We start from the raw sequence: 19,826 nt of genomic DNA on the forward strand, positions 1-19,826 counted from the left end.
GAGTCCACACCCAGATTCAGCCCTGGTCCCCGGTGGCCCCCCAGGGGCCTCAGGACTGGGCTTACAGAACAATTGTTCTCATTCCCAGTGTGCGCCCTCAGTACCAGAGACCTTGGCCAGAAACGGAGGCAGCAGGGGTGAGCCAGAGGAAAGGCCAGGACTTCTGCCTCGGCTGCACAGCAAAGAAGCCTGCAGGACCTCCTTCAGGTCTGCCCAGTGACATCCTATTGACAAAGCTCATGCACCCCACTTCTTTCCAGCAGAATGCAGGGGGCCAGCTTCAAGAATTAACACTCCCAACCAGAGGGCCTTTTAATTGATTTTACCCATGCGGTATTTATGAAGGTGCATTTTGGCGAGGAGAGATATAGGGCTTGTCTCTCGCATACATGTCTGTGGCTTTCTCAGATACATACATTGAAATAAAAAAACAAATCCATTAAAATAAATTAAATGAGGCAGGCAGCTTCGAGGTTTACAGGATTAACAGGCCATCAGCGGCTGAACTCCCAGCACCTCACTGTGATGCTGTTGCCTTGGGGATTAAGCTAATCCTAGAGTCAGCTGGGAGCAGGATAGCACAGATTCAGTAGCTGCAGTGTGGGGGCCTGGCTTCTGCCACCTTCCAGTCTTCCCTGCTGAGGCTGCCCACCTGGACATACCACCAGGCCCCTTGGGAGCAGGTGAAGCCCTCAGTCCAGCACAGTGCAAGGGGATGCCATCATCCCTGCTCCCCACACCATCCCGCCTGCCCCTGCCCTCTTCAGTTGCAGTGTCAACACCTATGGGCCAGGCCTCCAAGGACACTCTGTGTGTGTGAAGGTCCTCGGTGGCAGGAGGCCCAGAGAGAGCCCTGGGCGCCCTCTACACCTGCCCCCAGGTGGCCTCCTATTTGTGTTATTGTGACCCAGGTCTTCCCGAATCTCTGGCACCCTCAGCAGACTCTTCAGTGCTGCCCGACACCCCCCACTCCAGATTCTGCAGAAACACTTCCAGAGCAGCAGTCCAGGGTCAGCTGCCCGCAGCCAGTCTCAGCTTTGCAAGCCAGTCTCCGTAGCTTTAGTCCGCCCAAACATTCATGTTTTTCTTTTTTGAAAGTTTCTCATCTAAGTTTTCTTGATTCATTTTTTGTCTTGATTTATTTTGGGCTCTTTTAAATTTTGTTTAATTTTTAACTACTTAAAATCACTTGTTTTCCTTGGATAACTCTCATTTTGTCTTCTTTAAAATATTATTATCATTTATTATTTCTCTTTTTATCTTTTTTCTTAATTCTTTCTTTCATTTGGGAAGATTTTTAATGTTTTAATGCTTCAGCTTTTATCTTTTTAAAAAATTGTATTGTATATTTCGTACATTGCCATTTGTAGTGTTGTAATGAAGTATTACTAGTATTAAGATATTAAGACACTAAAATAAATCACCAGGTATGGTGGCACATGCCTGTAAATCCCAGCAGCTTAGGAGGCTGAAGTAGGAGGATTGCAAGTTCAAAGCCAGCCTCAGCAAAAGCAAGGTGCTAAGCAACTCAGTGAGACCCTGTCTCTAAATAAAATACAAAATAGGACTGGGGATGTGGCTCAGTGGTTGAGTGCCCCTGAGTTCAATCCCTAGTACCCACCCCCAAAAAAGAAATGACCTCTCAATCTAATTTCAGCTTATTTTTCTATTGAATTTGGGCATGAGCTATGATTCTGCCTGTGTTGACAAATGAATCTTGTAAAGTCGTTAATCTGTGGGCAACGATTCCAGCCCCACACACACTCTCCCAGAGAAGCTGTGTTCCTCTCCCATCTTACTGTGACCCTCAAGGAGACCCACGTACCCTCAACACCTGCTGTCCACGTCACCTGCAGCCTTGGGAGGCACAAACACAGCAGGGCTAACCTAGCCTTAGCCAGCCTGCCCTGCTGCCAACATGTCTACATCCTGCTGCCTTCTGCCTATACCCGTCATGTGGCTGTGGGCAAGTCACTTGCTGCCTGTGCCCTCCCTCCCCATCTGCCATGCAGTCAGCAGTCTGTTGGCAGTGTCCTTAGGTCTCCATCCTGTTCTGAAGGCCAAGCTGACCAGGAGCCTCTCTAGGACAGAGAAGTCGGCCCTCTTGACAAGCATCATTGGCACCCGAGGCACTTCTCAGCAAGAAAGGGGAGCATCGGCTCCCAGGAGAGCGACCCTGTAACCGACCAGGCTGGCGAGGCCTGCCAGGCTCACCCTAGTCCTTGTGCCTCCTTCACAGAGAGCCCGTCCCTGAGAAGATCCTCTTCTCAATGTTCCTGAGGGCAGGGACCCCTACAGTTGGCCGCTAAGCAGGACTGCTCCTCCTCAGTTCTTTCTGGCCCTGATGGGGCACGGGCAGGCACAGGGTCTCCTGCCATGGACTGGCTCCTTCCCAGGACAGTTTCCAGGTCTTGGGGGTGGCACGTCCCAGGTCAGGCTTCCTCTTCATCCCTGGATTTAGCAGAGGAGGTGATTCTCCTGCCCTGTGTTCTTCCAGAGGCTGCTATTTAACTTTTCTTCACTCCAGGAAGGACAGCGGCACCTCCTGCCAAGGGGGCATTTCCTGATGAGATGGGAGGGGCTGTTGCCTTGGAGCCAAGCCCCCACACCCTGGGACACCACGCTGTTAAGTGAACAAACACAGGCCACAGGGCTATGAGAGCATTCCTTCTTGTCCTTGCTCACCAGGTTGCTTCTGACCTGTTCATGGACGATGGCGAGGCCGCTCCTCGGGGTGCAGGTTCTCTGGCCCAGTGCAGTGTCCATGCAGGCCACTGTGGACCTGTGTACAGCCCTCTACTCCATCACTGGGTGGATTTTGTTTCCTTCAAAATCTCCTGCCCTACTGACTAACCTTGGCCTTCTTTTCGTGTTAATAGGACAGTACCCTCTCCTTTGTGTGTTTATCTATAGTTCCCCAATTCTCATGTCTATCACTTTGTTTTGACAAGAGCAATAATTTGAAACTCTGTGCCTACCCCACCCAGCCCAGTAAAAGTGGTACCAGAGTCACAGGCTTGGAAAGAAGCACATGGTACTTGGCTTTTGTGTTTGGGTGAATTATCTGTACCTGACTCCAGTGCTTCCTTCTGCTCTGATTGGGCTTGTCCATCATGAAGCTCTGAACTGCATCAAGTACCTTTCTGCCTTCCATGAGGGAACTGCATTTGCAGAGTGGGCAGCCAGTGCTGGTGCCCTCCTCCCTCTGCGAGGCTGTGGTACTTCCCTGAGTGCTGTGCAGTTCCCTGCTCCCATGACTGTGGTGAGACCTGTGCCCAGCGCACGGCGACAGTGCGTTGGAGCTGGCTGTCCCTCAGGCTCGTGTGCTGGGCTCCTGCTCTTCTTCAGTGTACAGACATGTGAGCAGAATTCCTGACACTGCATCACCCATCCACCCCAAGTACAGGCTCCACAGGTCCTGTGTGCTGTGGGTCTTCACGTATGTTGCTGGTTCTACATGTTCACGTTTGACTTAGTTTATTAGTAGAATTTCAAATTAGAAGCTGGAATGCTGGGTCCAGGTGATGTCAGTGGTCCCCTTCATCACACCAAATGTCTTTCCCAAGTTAACCAGTTTGCTCTGCTGTTCTCCAAGTTTTTTGTTGTGTTATATTGTGTTCCAGCCTTTCTGGTAGGAATATGGTGGCACCACCGTGACCTTACTCTGCTTCTTCCTCTTGACTTTTGATGCCCATCTGCCAGGGGATGGGTTCCAGACCCCTCTATGGAAAGCACAGTGCATTGATGCTCAAGTCCTTTATATAAAATGGCGTAGTATTTGCCCATTACCTGTGCACTTCCTATAGATCATCTCCAGATGACTTATAAATCCTAATATAATATATGTGCTAGGTAAGTAGTTAATTCTGGTTGTCTAGGGAAGAATGAGAGGGAAAAGAGCTTGTGCACGTTCAGTACAATGCAATTTTTTTTTTTTTTTTACAAATTATTTTGGTTGAATCCAAAACCCATAGGCACTTTTGGTCATATGGATGGCCTCTTCTGGACCATGCCTGTTCCAGGCTCAGGCCTCTTCTTCCTGAGCAGCAGGGGAATGCTCCCTGGACAGAGTCCTTCAGCAGTCCCATGAGCTGCAGGCGTCTCCCACTCTGTGGGCTGCTTTTCTCTCCGGACAGGGTCTGTGGGGCACACAGAAACTTGTAGCTCTAATTGGTTTCGTCATTTCTGTCTTCTCCTTAACAATTAGTGCTTTCTTGTGTCTAAGGAAATCTACCCTTTTCCCCCGCTATATTTATGACATCTACGCTGCTTCCAAAGGCTGCGCTGTGTCTGTGACCCCGTTTGGATACAGGCCACCTGGAATGAATCTGAGGGGGAAATTGGGGAGGGAGCATTCGGGCTCTGTTGTCCACTTGCCCTTCTGGTTAGTTGAGTGCTGGCTTCTGCCCAGTGGAACTGCTGGGGGAATTGACTGGTCCCGCCCACTCCCCCCTGGCTGGTTACTGTAGCTTTCTGTGCGGATCAGTGGCAAGACTCTGTCATCTCACTTTGTTCTTTTCCTCAGGCTATTCTCAGCATGATGACTTTTTCACGTACATTTTTAAATAAGCTTATCTGTGGAATTGGGTCTGTAGATTAAGTTTGGAAGCAGTACATCCCAAGTTTCTGAGCATGAGAACAATATTTGTCTTCTAAGTCTCAGGTTTTCTTTAATTGCTCTCATGTTTTCAGTTTTCTTTTTTTGGTACTGGGAATTGAACTCAGGGGTGCTTGACCACTGAGCAACATCTCCATCCCTTTTTTATAATTTATTTAGAGACAGGGTCTCACTGGGTTGCAAGTGCCTCGTTAAGTTGCTGAGACTGGCTTTGAACTTGTAATCCTCCTACCTCAGCCTCCCAAGTTACTAGAATTATAGGCTTGCACCTCCATGCCCAGCTCCAAGTTTTCAGTTTCCTACTGAGAGGTTTTACACATCTTTTGTTACATTTATCCCAATTCTGAATCTTTTATGTTCTTGTAAATGGTATCTGTCTTAAATTTTATTTTCTAAACCTTACTTTTATGGAAATGTGTAAGATGATCACCCTGTTGAAATCTTCCCTTTTGACTCTTGTCTGAGGATCATTTTTGGATTCATAAGGCCACCAGGTCCTCTGCATTGTCGATTTTCCTTGCTGGTTTCTCACTGTATCCAAAGTAGGAGGAGTGTCCACTGCACTCTCTAGTGAGGCCCTGTGGGGCACAGAGATTTAGGGAGTGCAGACTCCCATTGGCATGTCTGGGTCCCAACATGAGAGGTCATGGGAAACCTGCAGGTGCACTTGGGGAGCACTCAGCACAGCCAGGTAGAAGCGGGAAGCTCTGCCGGGATGTGGGAGGAGCAGGCTCATCCCAGCCTCTCCTTTACTCTCTTGGGGAAATTGTTGTTTGATTCTTTGGGCGTGAGGCTCTGATGTGTCACTTCTGGACCTTTGGCCTCCATGGTCCATGTGTTTGAGCAGGTAGGGAGCATGGCTGATCTCCAGTTATGTGCATTGTCAGCTCTTCTGTAGTCTGATTTCCTCACCAAACTGCGAGCCACTTCAGAGAATGGCCGTGCCATCCATGCTACATGCACAGTGCCTGGTAGGAACTGTGAAAAGATGAGTGAGCCAGAATGTTCCTGTGAACCCTTTGTAATGGGCCAGTGGAAGGCCCTGCTTGGTAACCTCCCATGGTATCCAGAGGTTCCTGTGAGATGAACCACATTCAGAGAAGGTGCTGCGTGTGGGCACAGGGCACAGACAGCAGGCATAGCTCCCACTGCCACAACCTGGTGGAGACATAGATAGCTCTGAGTCAAGGTGCTGTCAGAGCCAGGTCTTAGTTCAGCCCTTAGAGAGATGCTCTGTCTCCACATGGAAGATGTTATGAATCTTGAAATGGCTGCTTTGAAAATGAGAGCGTTCGAATGAGGCACACACTGACATGGGATATGCTGGGCCCCTTAGCACTTTTCCCCAAAGGCAGGGCACAGAAGTATCAGCACCAGTAGGGGGAAGCCTGGTATGTTGCCATAACAAGAACAACTCTGCAGGTTGCAGACTAAGCCCTATGCATGGTCTCAGGGAGCAGGAGGAAAGGGGTCAGTTTGCTGGTCCCTACTCCTGTCACCTTTTCTCTGTCTTGACACTTGAGTGACAAAGGAGCAGGCTGTTTCAAAGGCTCTCTAAAGTCAGGGTTGTGTAAGCCCTGAATGTCTTTCTAATGCTAACTGTTACTGGCAAGAGCACTAAACTGCAGAAATCTCCCCTCCCCTGGATGGCCTCAAGGACACAGTGTGCACTGTGAGTCTCTCAAGGAGAATGCAACCGCTAATCAGCTCTGTCGGTTTCTGCTGCCGTGGCCTCATGCAGCCTGATGCGGGCACTGAGCTGTTAAACATGATAAATCAAGTCAGTGCTCACCCTCTCCCTGCCCCAGTGCCCCTTCTAGACAGCTGAGGCCTGTGGTGCAGCCCTGGACATGGCTCAGCTAATGGGGGTAGGCCAGAGCCGCCAGCCTTGACGGGCACTCACTGCTGCCACATGGACACCGACAGTGCTGCTAGAGGCACTCAGCCCCCCTCAGGAGAGGATCTTGTGTTGGAGGGACTCAAAGAAGTTGCTGCCACTGCACATACAGCAAGAGTGCTTGCTGCTATAAAATATAGACCCCTGTGAGCCATTTCTACTTTAGCACCCATCAGCTTATCTCCCCCAGAAGAGAGCCTTCTGTGCTCACACTCTGGGCATGCCCAGCACACCATGTTTCTTTGGATGGAGCCATGTGTCTGGCTTTCACTTTTGACCAGGATGGAATGCAGAGCTTGTCTGTCTGGTGATCAGAAGCCTAGGCCTGTCATCAGCCAGGTTCAGGCCATAGCACCTCACTGCCCACAAGTGAACAGGGACAGAAGAGCCCTGCTAATTGGGACAGCACGTGTGTGGTGTGTGGTGGCAGCTGCTGTACTTACACAGCAGTTCTGGTTATGGCAGAGTGTGCTTGCTGGTATCTGTTGGTTGGAATGATCTTTTAAAAAATCATTGGCAGGTCTATGGCTTTGGCTCAGATGTAGAGCGCTTGCCTAGCACATGTAAGGCACTGGGTTCAATCCTCAGCACCATATAAAGTAAAAATAAAGACATTGTGTCCACCTATAACTAAAAAATAAATATTAAAAAACATAATTGGCAAAAAAAATTGGGGGGGGAATTTCACCACAATGGTGCAGGTTATGGGCAGCTGTTACAATTTAACCCAAATTAAAATTAACAAGTGTTTGATTTGGGTCAAAATGGCGGACACACCACCTTGCCACTCCTGCTGACTGCTACTGGGCCTTTAGGACGAATGTGCAGAGGAGCTGCTGGAGGACTCAAGTCAGATGGCATCAGCCCATCTGGAGCTGGGCTGCAAGTCAGAGCCTGGACTGAGGCAGCACAGAAGTGCCCTTTGGGTCTGGACCAGGAGCCTCTGGGCAGTGCTGCATTTCTGTCCCAGGAGCTGGAAAGGGAGCCTCTGGAGATTGAATGGGGAATAGTTTGCTTTAGTTATGTTTTTCCATCCCTGCTTCCTAGGATCCATGCTGGAGACCCTTCTGGGACACTGAGGGCAGTGGCCACCAGCAGATGTAAGAGCAGAGGGAGGGAGTCCTTCCTCTCTAGTAGAGGGGTGCGCTTCCGGGGAAGAAGGATGCTCCCATCGCCCCTTTCTGTCTCTGTCCTCTCACTGCCTAGCCCTGGATGCAGATGCTATGGCAAGACAGATGAGGTCCTGGCTTTTGGCCAGAAAGACAAGATCCAAGGAGACCATGGGAGATCTGAGGGGACCTTACAGAGGAGGGCTTGATGGAGGGACCCCGCAACATCGTGAGTACTCTCAGGCAGGCCTTGACCTCTGCATCAAGGATCTGACCATAGAGAGTACAGCAAGGCCATTGTCATGAGGGCCAGGGGATGATGACTCCCAAGCCCAGTGAACACTGGCAACACACATGGACAGAGTTGAGGATCACTGCTAAAGCTCTCAGAGCCAGAAACGGGAACCACAGCCCCCAGGAGGCTGTGGGACTGACTAACTGGTACCAGTGCTGGGCAAAATAAAAATATCTTCCTGCATAAAATTTAAGTAATGGCTAGAGTCTTATGACAATATTCAGTGTCCAGGGGACAGCCTAATGTCCATATGTGACATGAAGGACCAAGAGTTTCAACCTTGTGAAAGGAAAGATGATCAATGGACGTCAGCCCACGGTGGCCCTCTGTGTTGGAGTGACCAGAGTCTTGAAAGCAGTTTCTGTGACTGTGTTTCAGGAGGCATGAAATGAATGGGAGACAGGATGTCTCAGTAGGAAATACCAGGTGCGAAAAGAACAAAACAGAGCTTTTAGAACTGAAAAATCTAATAGCCAAGGTAGAGACTATGTCGTGGGAACTCAGTAACAGAACGGGGTCCCGGGCCAGATGGCGCAGAGGCAGATGGGCTCCATGACCCAAGCTGATGCAGGAAGCAGGGAAATCCAACAGGGCCTCAAAGACCTGGCCTGACCCCAGTGGGCATGGCTGCTGTGCACATGCGGACACTCACCAAGGAGGACCACTTTCTGCAAAGAAGAAAAAGCAGCCAAACAAATTTAAATAATTGAAGTCATACAAAGTGTAGTTTAATTAAACTATAAATCAGTAACCAAAGATAATTGGAAATTTTCCAAATACTTAAAAATCAAAATACACTCCTTTGAATGCTCTGGTCAAAGAGATATTGAAAGAAATTAGAACAATAAAAAAAATATCAAAATTTATAGGATACAAGTAAATCAGGGCTTTAGCATTAAATGTTACATTAGCTAAGAGCAAAGGTCACAACCCCTTCCACCTGAAGGAAAATCAGGCAGAAGGGAAGAAATGATAGAAGAGGACCAGAAACAAGTGGGATCAGACACAGAACCAAGCCTTCCAAATTAGAGAAGCTCCAGTAAAGGAAAACGGAAGCAGTCCTGTGTTCCAAGAACTTGTAAGTCGTAGCAGGTCTTTGCTGCGGGTTTTGTTTTACAATATGGGGCTGGGTTCTGTTTTCAAGGTGATTTTTACTGGCCTTAAGAAGATGGGTCCTTTCATGAGTGCACTTCCTTTGGGACCATGGGCTTGTGTATCAGGATGGGCCTCTAGACAAGTGTCATTGGGACAGTTCCCCAGATGGCCTGCTAGGATATCTGTGGGCCTCCAGTGGAAGTGGGCTTGGGGCACCTTGGTCCTTGTCCCCCATGCCTTCCCCTGCCAGCAGCCACGATGTCCCCCTAGGGAGCCTCCATGCTGCATGTCTGTGCCTCCTCCATTGTGACCCTCAGAGCCTAAGTGAAGGTGTAAACAGATGGACTGAGGGAAGTGGAAATACGGTCTATAGGGATTGGTTCAGGACCTCATGGCTACCAGAATCCTCAGTGCTGTGTCCTGATGTATTTGCATATAACTTACATGTACCTCTATACGTTAGTAATCTCTGGATTACTGACAGTCCCTAATGTAATGTTAATGCTAACTGAACGATTGTTAAGCTGTTGGTTAGAGAATGTCGAGGAAAGAGTGTGCATGTGATCAGAACTGATGCAACCGTTGCCGGCCCAGCCACACAGCTCATGAAGGGCACGTAAAGGAAACGCTCAGATATGCGCTAGAGAGACCGGATTGGCAAGGTGGTGGGCCCAGCAGGGCATGCTGGTGCTCAGCATGTGGCAAATTCAGGTATTGCTTTTGAGAACTTCTGAAATTTGGGGGGGATATTTTCAGTCTGCAGTTGACTGAATCTGAGGATACACAAGTATTGAGCATAGAGATCACTCCCTTCTGATTCTGGAATGTTTGTGAGGCCATGGAAATTGAATTGGCCTCAGTACTTCTGTTATAAGTTTTTCTAATCCTTCAATATGCACTGACCCTTGTGGACCAGGAATGGTGCTGGGAACTGGGGTTCAGTAGTGAGTGCTGTGGTTGAGAGGTGGTGTGAGTGTGTCTTCCAGAGGTCTGTGTGCTGGAAGCCTATCTGCAGTGGGTGGTACTGAAGGGGGCTCCTTACAGGTGGGGCCTGGGGCAAGGCAATTAGGTCACAGGGATCCCCTCCTGGAAGGGATTGTTGTAGTTATTTTAAGAGTTCTTGCAACAGCAGGTTTTAAAGTGACACCACCCATGCTCTTGGCTCCTTCTGCACACAGCCAGGCGGGGGACTCTTTGGAACCTCTAGCCACAGAATCATGATCCAGATAACCCTCTTAAAAAAGTGTCAGCTCAGGTATTTTGTAATAGCAACGAACCCAGAGAATGGAGACCACCATGGCCTTTGCAGCACAGTGTCAGGGCACACAAGTTAACCTCAATAGGACCAGGGCTGTGGAAGGGACAGGCCAGATGAGATGGGGCACAGGGAGTGGCCTCCTACAGAAGTTCCTGAGACATGGGCAGAAGAACTCAGCCTGTTTCTAGAAAGGAGCTGAGTCGGGGGAGAGAGGGTGGGAAGGACAGACACCAGGAGAGAGTGGCAGATGAGGCCTTGGGGTCAGGGACTTTGCCCTGGATTGAGTTGCACTGCACTGGAAGGGTACCCCAGGGCTCCGGTGAGGAGGTAGCTTGGTGTGACTTCAGGAGCTGTGAGTGCGTGGGAGGTCAGGCAGCACACACCTCTACCGCATGTTCCAGAGCAAGCATCTTTTCTGCAAAAACGATGTTTCTGCTTTTCTTCATCATGAGTGGGTGCTGGATGTGCTGCTTTCCTGCCTGCGCTGATGTGCTAATTTGCACTGATTCACTTTTAAGACGTGCACCAGCGCTGCCGTGTGAGAACCGTGTGAGAATGGCCCTCGTGCATCATTCTCTCAGGTCACTAAACTCCACGTCTTAATGTTGGTGTGTGTGTATGAAGTGATGGAATAGCACTGACTAGAGTATCTATCCCCTCACACATCTCCCATTTTGGGGGTGGTGAAAACATTTAATATCCACTCAGCAATTTTCAGCAATGTGATACACTTTTACTCACTGTCAGACTGTGCCGTACCATGGACCTTCAGCACCTACTCCTTTTGTCCGTCTGAGACCTTGTACCCTTGACCAACTTCTCTAAGTTCTCCACGCCCCACCCCTCTTCTCACAGCCACCCTCTTCCTATGGGTTCAGCTTTTTCCTATGGGTTCAGCTTTTTCAGATCCTGCATGTAAGTGAGGTTGCGCTGTGTGCATCTTTCTATGTCAGGCTATCTCACTAAATGCCATGCCCCAGGAGCGTCCTGTTTTCCAGAGGGCCGGCCGGCTCTCCTATCTAAGGCTGACTAGCATTTATTTGTATATCCACCGCACTTGCTTGGTCCATGAATCACTGAAGGACACTTATGTTGACTTAATGTCTGTTGGGAACAGCACTGAAGTAGACATGGGAGAGCAGATTTCTCTGCAGCTAATGGCCTCCAATTCCCTTGGATGCATACCCAGAAGTGAGTTGTTGGGTGATATTTTGTGAGAAACTTTATCTGTTTTATGATGCCTGTACTAATTTACTTTCATACCAAAAGTGAACAAGAGTCCCGTTTTATCCAGCCCCTGCCACACTTATTATCTTCAGTCTTTTAGATAATAGCTGTTTTAACAGGTACGACTCAACATCTCATTGTGGTTTAAATTTGCCCCTCCCAGATGATTAGTGATGTTTTTTTCCTACACCCCCCTTGGGAATTTGTATGTCTTCCATTATGAAATATCTCCTCAAATTCTTTGCACATTTTTATTCCAATTGGATCATTCATTTTCTTGCTATTGAGTTGTTCATGTTCTTTACCTATTTGGGTATTAGACCTTTATCAGAGATTTGGTTTGCAGGTCTTTTCTCCCACTCTGCAGATTATCTCCCCATTCTCCTGAATATTTCCTTTGCTGTGCAGATTTTATTTTGATCTAATCACTTCTATTTTCACTTGTGTTGCTGGGCTTTTGGGGTCATATCTAAAGCAGTCATTGCTCAGCTCAAAGTCATAAAGCTTTTTTCCCTGTATTCTCCTAATAGTTTTATAGTTTCAGGTCTTAGATTTAAGTCTAATCCCATTTTGATTTTATTTTATTTATTTATATATATATATATATATATATATATATATATATATATATATATATATATATATATATATATATATAGTGTAAGATAAACCTCCAGTTTTCTTTTCCTGCATTTGGGTGGACAGTTTCCCAGCCCCCTTGCTGAAGAGATGGTGCTGGCCCGTGGCATGTTCTTGGTGGCACAATGAGTTTCTCATAGACAGCATGGGACAGGGCCATGTTTTTAGTCCACTTTGTTTTTAATGAGACCATTTATATTGGGAGTAGCTACTGAGATGTTAAGACTTAAGTCTGCTGTTTCGTTTGTTTGTTTTATTTTGTTTTCTCTTTGTTGTTTTTTGCTCCTCTTGTTTTTAGGTTTTGTTCGCCAGGCTTCCTGTGGCTTACTGTCTTTTTGATACGTTTTGATAGTGTTTTTAGGTGTGCTCCAGTAGTCTTTTGGGTTTGTGCTTGCATTTGTGTTTTTTTAATCATTGCTGCAGTATCTCTGTGTCTGTATCTATAACCTTCTATCTATAGGACTTATCAGTTAGACTGCTACTATCTTACGATCTTACTAGTTTATGGGAAGAATAGAAACCAAACCCCACTCTAAAATTATTCGCCCTATCCTATTTATAATTATTTCAGGTATTTCCTAGCCATACTGTTCATATCAAACAGGACAGTAGTTTCAAAAGGCCGTTTTGAAGACGCAGCAGGAAAGCAGAGGCCTTTTGCATTTCCTGTTTTTGCCTACTGTGTTCCTTCTTCCCTCTCTATGGTGCACCTCCCTCTGCAGCCGAGCTCCTGGATGTGAGGGGCAGCGCCTGAGAGCTCTCTGTGGGGTCTCTGTGCCCCTGCAGCTACTGGAAAGGGGCCTTTGACTCCTGTTGTCCCCACTTGCTGCTGCCATTCTGTCTTGTCTTTGATTTTTAGACATTTAACCATGATGTATATTTGTGTGTATTTCTTTGGTTTATTTTGTTTGGGGTTTTCTCGTCTTCTTAAATATATGGTCTCCTTTCTTCCCTTCGGCCTTTGCATTTCTTGGTGGCACTGTCATGGTGCTTGCCATCACCGCTCTCCTTGTTAGTGGCTGTCTCCAACCAGTGTGGCACTTCAGGACTGTTGTGTGCACTGACAGGGCAGTTCCTGGGCCGTGAGAGATGAGGGTCTCAGGACTGAGCTGTGGAAAGATGGGCTTCCAGCTTCTAAGGTAAGGGGGCAGCAGATGCAGAGGCCCCATGATGGAGGTCTCTGGGAGAAGGGTGGAGGGATGATGGAGACCTTTACCCTCAGAATCCATGGCTGTTGAGTCGGGAGATATGGACTTGGCTTGGCTCTGAGAGAACAGGAAGCCAGTGGGGTCAGTGTTACTTGTTGAGCCCCGAGAGTTGTCGATGAAGTTGTCGATGAAGGTCAGAGTGGTGAACAGGGAAGGGGTTGGGCTGAGCAGGTGGGGGCCGTGCGGAGACAGACAGGTGGGTGGATGGCCTGGAAAGGGTTCAGTTCCGTGCCTTGCCCATTTCGCATCAGTACCTAATGGGAATCCATGCAGCTGGCCCGGGGCTCTGCCCTGGGAATCTGGAGTCCAGGTGTGTGCCAGGCCAAGGCACATCTGTAGGCAGTATCTGCATGGAGTGGCACTGAAGCCACAGACTGGACAGGCTTGTTGGGTGTGGGTGGGAGGCTTGGGGGCACACAGACTCTGCCGGGTCCTCCTCTACCTCCTGTTAAGTGAATTGAAAACATGTTCAGTCCAGGCATGGTCTGTAATCCCAGAGGCCAAGGATGCTGAAGTAGGAGGATCACCAAGTTCAAAGCTAGCTTTAGCAATTTAGTGAGACCCATTTTCAAAATAAAAACTAAATAAATTAAAAGGGCTAGAGATGTGGATCAGTGGGTCAGCACCCCTGGGTTGAGTCCCCAATATCCCTACCACTACCAAAAAACACATTCAATCCCAGGCACTGACGAGAACAGAAGAAGAAGCTTCTAGAAGGCCTGTAGGGGAGGGGTTCCAGGAGGAGCTGCCCATCCATTGTGATTCCAGGTGACCAAGCAGGGCAGTGGGCCCTTGCTTCCTGTTGAGTCCTTTTGGAACCCTTTTGTCCATTTTTTTCTGATAGCCCCTGATGCTCTGGGCGGATGGGTCAGTGTGGGCTGGGTGGGAGCAAGGCCTGGGACACCCTTGGGTCCCATGAATAAACAGATACAGCAGCAGATGGGTTAGGGCTTGTTCACCCCATGCCTCAGAGAGATCTGTGGCTCCCAGAGCTTCAGTAGGAGCAGAGTGTTCCCCAGGATCAAGTTCTGAGTCCCAGGAGACCTCATCTATCCACTGGACGGCTCCTCACTCCTGCAGTACACAGAGCCTCTGTGCTGGCTCCCTCCTGCCTGCAGATGAGGAAAGGCGCTGGCCTGTGTGACAGATCCCTGCTGACAGCCTGGAGCCGGAAGCACCCCGGGCAGGCGCTGACCTACTTTCTCCTCCCTGGGCTGGAAACATTTATGTAACAGACGCCGCAGGGCCCTGCTGTCCCTGTGGTGGAAGGAGATGCGTTTAATTAAAAAGGAAGCACTAAGCCCTGAATTGGCCACAGCACGAGGGGTTCTTTGGAGCTGGTGAATCAGCCTCAGCAGAAACGCAGATCTGAGCGAAGGGTTTTGCCAGGCTTGTCTGGGGGTCTCTATGGATATTTGCAGTTGTGCATTTGAGCAAGATATTCCTCTCTCCCTCAAGACCCCTCCTCCTGAGTGCCCTGCCTGGGCCTGGGCTCTGCTGGGACTGTGCACTCACCCTGGCCAACAGAGCTCTCCCCTGTGCCTCCCACCGGGCAACCAGCAGTCACACGAGGCTGTGTGCTCAGCACTTAGGTGCCTAGTGAGTTTTAGTCTTAATGTAGAGGGAAGCTTGTGACCCAGTGGACAGAGAGCACTAATGTGGAAGAATGGTTTTTAAAACCTCTTTGCTACGTAAAACCCGCTTTCAATGCTATGTAAGCATAACCGGCGGTTGCTCTTTGCAGACCTCCCTTATGCACCCAATGAGCTGTGTCTGTGCTTAATTTTTCTGTTTTCCTTCTAGCGTATTTTTTAGCAGAAATATTTTGATGAGGAAGAAATTTTGCCCCAACTCCTAAGCCCCAGTCTCTCCTGTGTGTGCCTGTCTCAGTCCCCAGCTCCGTCACATGGGACTGGGTAGGTGGGCTTCATGGGGTTTTGTCCTGAAGGGTTGTCATGAGACATTCCTGAAGGTAATGCTTTCCTTTGGTGAAGACTTAAGTGTGCTGCTCTCTGTGAGGAGCTCTCAGTGCGAGCCGCAGCCTCGCCCTTCACCTTCCCAGCAACTGCCCTTCTCTTGGTACACACCTGGGCAGGTATGCAGGGAGCCTGGAGGCCTGTCCATGGTACCCCAAATGCCCCATTCTGGGCTCCATGGACCCTGGCCCAAATCCCCCCAGCACTGCAAGCACCCCACAAACCAGCAGCCCCTACGTCCAATAAGCCACTCTTTGCTATCAGCACCGGTCACTGCTGCCACCTACCTGACTGAATAGTCAGGTCCTGTGGAGGCGCTCCATACCCATGTTCCATCCTGTGCCCTGCCCTATTTCCTCTCCCCTCTGGTGACCCCCACAGCCCCACACTGTGCCCCATGCAAACCACTTCCCATGCCACATTCCTGCACCTCACAGGCTGCTGGAGGGCGTGTGCATGCCCTTGCAGAGAGCTACTTAACCCTGCACTGCCTCAAGACTCTTCAGCTGCAGAATCAGAGTCCAGTCCCCTGAGGTGCCTCCACCCCACTCCTCCCACATCTGGCAGTTCCAGAATATCTCCTGGGCATGTGCATCTCTCACCCTCTAGCTTCTAGAATCTTTGCAGGACCCCGCTCCCTCCTCCTCACTGCTCCACCCAACCCTGGCTTCTTTAATCCTCTCTGAGGCATGGCTGGGTAGCTCTGTCTTGTGCTGGGTGACCCCTAGAAGGGGATGGCACAGTGGCCTGTGGGGACCAGTGTTGGCCAGTAGCTCACTGGAAGGCCTGGAAGCAGGTCACCACAGCAGCACAAAGCCATCACGTCCCTTTCCCATGAGCCCTTCCATCTTGCCACCAGTGATCCATCTTTGCTTGTAAAGAGTGAAGTGAAGCCTTAATTTAGGCTGGCAGGCTAACTGTGAGTGATTGCCACAGAAAGCATATGATCAGTGCAGACCTGATCAGAGAGAGCATCTGCTGATGGCTTTGGTCAGGAGATGCCAGTGGTTTGGCATCTCTAGTGACCAGAGACTGGGTCCACATTTGGGCCTGAAGACCACAGGGACATTGGCAAACGTGCCCTTCTGGCTGCTTGAGGTGATGTGGGTGGCCATCAGGGAAATGGTCGGAACTGAAACCACACGGTGAGCCATGCTGGCCAAGCTGGGCAGGCTGTCTCCAGGACACTCCTGGGGGGTCTCTGTACTCTGTGGCTTTGCGAGAGCTGCTCTCATGACCCTCTTCACAGAGACTGCAGTGACCTGCCCAGGTGATGTGGTTAGTCAGGTGGGGCCAGAACTAGCCCCATGGGCTTTCCTAGAGGCTCCTGTCCACGATGCCAGGCAGCGTGCCCCCGGGTGAAGCCTGAGCGGCCAGGGGAGGTGAGGGCAGTATGTTCACTCCCACTCAGGAGGCTGGAGCCCCAGGAGGCCAGAAGGCGGTTGGTTCCTGAGCTGAGGAGGTCTGCCCGGTGGTCAGCGTCTTGCCTTCTCTTTCCAGGTGACGCCATCTGGGCCCCATCCATCCTTCTTCACAGCACCCTCAGTACCTTAAGCCATCACCCCCATCCACATTTTGGGAGAAAGATGGAGTCCAAGGTCTCTGAAGGTGGCCTGAATGTGACCCTAACAATTCGCCTGCTGATGCATGGAAAGGTACAGAGACTTTGTTGCTGTCAGAGAAAGGGGACATCCCACTGCCGGAGTCTTTGCTCTGTATAATATTTTTTTAGTCTAAGCAATCTCAGACTTACAAAGCTTCGCAAATACAGTCCATTACACTTTCCTGGAACCCTTCTAGACTACCTGGCAGCCTAATGCCCTGTCCCAGAGTACCCCGGGGCAAATTTCTTCTGAATGGCCCTCAGAGCCAGGGCATCCCTGCAGATATGCCCCGCCTGGGCCCTGCAGGCCAAGCAGTGTGTGTGGCACAGCCTTTGATGGCAAGGGGTCCAGGCAGCACTGGAGCACAGCCTGTCGCCTCTTTCCAGTCTCCTTCCACCTTTGACTTTTACTGGTACAAGTTTCTGTCCAGCGCTTTTGTGACGTGGCCCTCACTTTGGCTTTGGTGGATGTTTCTCTGCCATTGACAGGAATTCACGGCAGCCTTCCTGTCAGTGGGCCCAGATGTCACTACATCCCATTCCTGGTGGTGTTCACATGAGCCCCTGGGTGGGAGGCTCCTGCCCCGCTCCCTGTGTGCAGCAGCCCCTCTCCATGGTCAGAAAGTCCCTGCTGGGAAGTCTCTACAGCTACAGGCCTTCCACACACTCATTCATTCCATGGTCCACTTGGACTCGGGCCCTCTGCCTTATCCAGTGGGCTACTTTTCCCTGCTGTAACTGTTTTGATCACTGTAGTGCTTGCCACTCCTACAGCACTGTCTCCCTTCATGGCTCATCTTTTCCTTTTCTGGTCCCCATTCTCGAGTCAGCCATGTCTCTAGAAATGGACTCCTTTGAGTGCACAAGAATATTTTGGAGGCTGGGATTAGGCCCTAGGAACACTCCCAGATCCTGGCCACTGAGGGACTTACACAGAGCCAGGGAACAGACAGTTCCAACATCCTCACTCTGAATTCTCTGTCCATGTTGTCCACCCCTCCAATTCCATCCCAGCAGCACAGGGCTCATGGTGGTGCCTGTTCCCCCAGGGCCTGTTCCCAAGAAAGCCAGCTCCTCTTGTCTGCACAGTGTCTCCCAGAATGGCAGGCAGCATAGGGCTGGGCTCTGGAGCTGGTGGGGCTGGCACAGCCAGCTTTGCAGAGGGCACATCCCTCTAGGCAAGCGTGGGCACTCTCAGACCTCCGTTTCTGTGGTGGAGAGTGACTGCCTGGCCTCCTCCTGATGCGACTATCTGCAGACCAGCTGCTCAGTCCCCTCCAGCTGCCACAGCTGCCACCATACCCTCTTGTACGAGGTGAAGTGGGCCTGTGACAGGAGGGTACGCCACTGCCCCTGCTCCCCTCCCTGCTCCTTCATCCCTGCATGCACGCCCTCCCCATAGCTTAGGAGCAGTGTGTAGGTTATTGAGGACTTGGCTCCGGTGAGGAAAGTGAGTCAGGGTTTGAAAGAAGTCATTCTCCATGGCTGGAAGCCATGCTGACCCTATCTCAAGTGACATGCCCCAGGGACCTCTCTGGGGCTGTCCTATGTGCAGAGAGATACTGGTACCAGCCCCGCAACAACATGTGCCCCACCACCAGTTGCTGCAGCATGTGCCAGTACTTCTCTTGGTATTATGTCTTTTAAAACAGCAGTGTGGCACTGCCCTCTGGGTAGTCACAGTCAGGATTTCCTTGAGGCGGCAAGTGTAGAAGTGCCCTCCTGAATCCCTGATCCAGAGCAGCTGGCTGCATCCTCCTCTTGGAGAGTCAGTCAAGCTGAGAGCAGCCCTGGTCTCAGATAGACGGACCTCTCTACAGACAGCCCAGCTGGGCACTCCCTGCCCCCGCCACATAGTCCAAATTCTCCCCTCTTGGGTTGAGAGTGTGGCCCAGTGGTAAAGGCTTGGTTCCATCCCCAGCACCATGTAAATAAAGGAATAAGTAAATACCAATCCCTCTTGTCAGGAGGGTGGATGGGTTCTGCAGCATCTGCCCCAGTACTGACCTCTTCTGCTCTGTGACATAATCTTTCTGTGATTTTCTTTTTTCTACAGGAAGTTGGAAGCATCATTGGGAAGGTAATTGGTGAATGAACTCTGCATCTTTCAGGGTCTCTGTAAGGACACGGTGAGGACAGTGGCAGCCCTGGTGATGGCTGGCTCCAGCACCCTCACAGCCCCAGCAGGCGTCCCGCTCTGTGCTGGGGAAGCGGAGATCCCCGGGAGCACTGCCATTCAGCCCGTTGGCACCCCTTCCTGCCTCAAGCTGCTCCAACGTGAGGCAGGTCCCTGGTGAAAGCACAGGGGGAGGCATTCTTCCTTGGCCCTGGCAAGGCCCAGATGGGAACTTTGGCAGCCCCACCCACCACCCGCTGCCTTGGTGGCCAACCCATCTTCTGAATATGTGACTCCAGGTCATTTTTACTTACATTCTCCAGAAGGTGGTGAATCTTCCTTGTGTTTCCATCTTAAAAAAGCAAGAGTCCCACAGGGAAAGGGCTGTGTGGAAGCTTGTGGCTCATGAAGGAGAAGAGCTGAGGGGCACTGCCTTCCCTGACCATCTCTGGGACCCCATGTCCCTTTTCTCCACTGCCACTATTCTACAGGGGAGCCTCCAGTTGTCCGTGTCCGGCTTCCTCACATGTTCTTTTTGGAGAGGGCCTCTCAGGGAGTCACCACTCATGGAAGGTGGTGCAGCCCTGCTGGCACCACAGTCTCAGTGCCACGGAGTGAGCACACCTACTTTCCCATACCTCAGCTTCCTCACCTGAGATGACGGCAAGGTCGTCAGGGAAGGGCTGGCCCAGTGCAGGGCAGGGTGGAGGCTGGCCCTGCTGTGTGCAGGTGCCTCCCTCAGGACCCCACACAGCAGAGGCAGCTGCCAGAACCAGGGACACACC

The 19,826-nt window shown here is 50.4% G+C and overlaps 1 protein-coding gene across 19 annotated transcripts in view; it reads left to right on the top strand.

Annotated features, from left to right (window-relative positions):
- The window catches only part of Pcbp3 (poly(rC) binding protein 3), a 224,582-nt gene that overhangs the window by 168,499 nt on the left and 36,257 nt on the right, over positions 1-19,826 (top strand). For 9 of the 19 annotated variants that reach the window (XM_040287155.2, XM_078044796.1, XM_078044795.1 and 6 more), the window contains exons 1-3: positions 186-207; positions 16,823-16,977; positions 18,982-19,005. In XM_040287155.2, the coding sequence (XP_040143089.1) occupies positions 16,909-16,977; positions 18,982-19,005 (93 nt within the window). In that variant the 5' untranslated portion in view covers positions 186-207; positions 16,823-16,908. Of the gene's footprint in view, positions 1-88; positions 208-15,243; positions 15,263-16,822; positions 16,978-18,981; positions 19,006-19,826 lie in introns of those variants that run through there. The other 10 variants (XM_078044806.1, XM_078044808.1, XM_078044807.1 and 7 more) reach the window with 3 other exon arrangements.

Source organism: Ictidomys tridecemlineatus, chromosome 3 (assembly GCF_052094955.1).
Source record: "Ictidomys tridecemlineatus isolate mIctTri1 chromosome 3, mIctTri1.hap1, whole genome shotgun sequence".
Classification (NCBI taxonomy): domain Eukaryota; kingdom Metazoa; phylum Chordata; class Mammalia; order Rodentia; family Sciuridae; genus Ictidomys; species Ictidomys tridecemlineatus.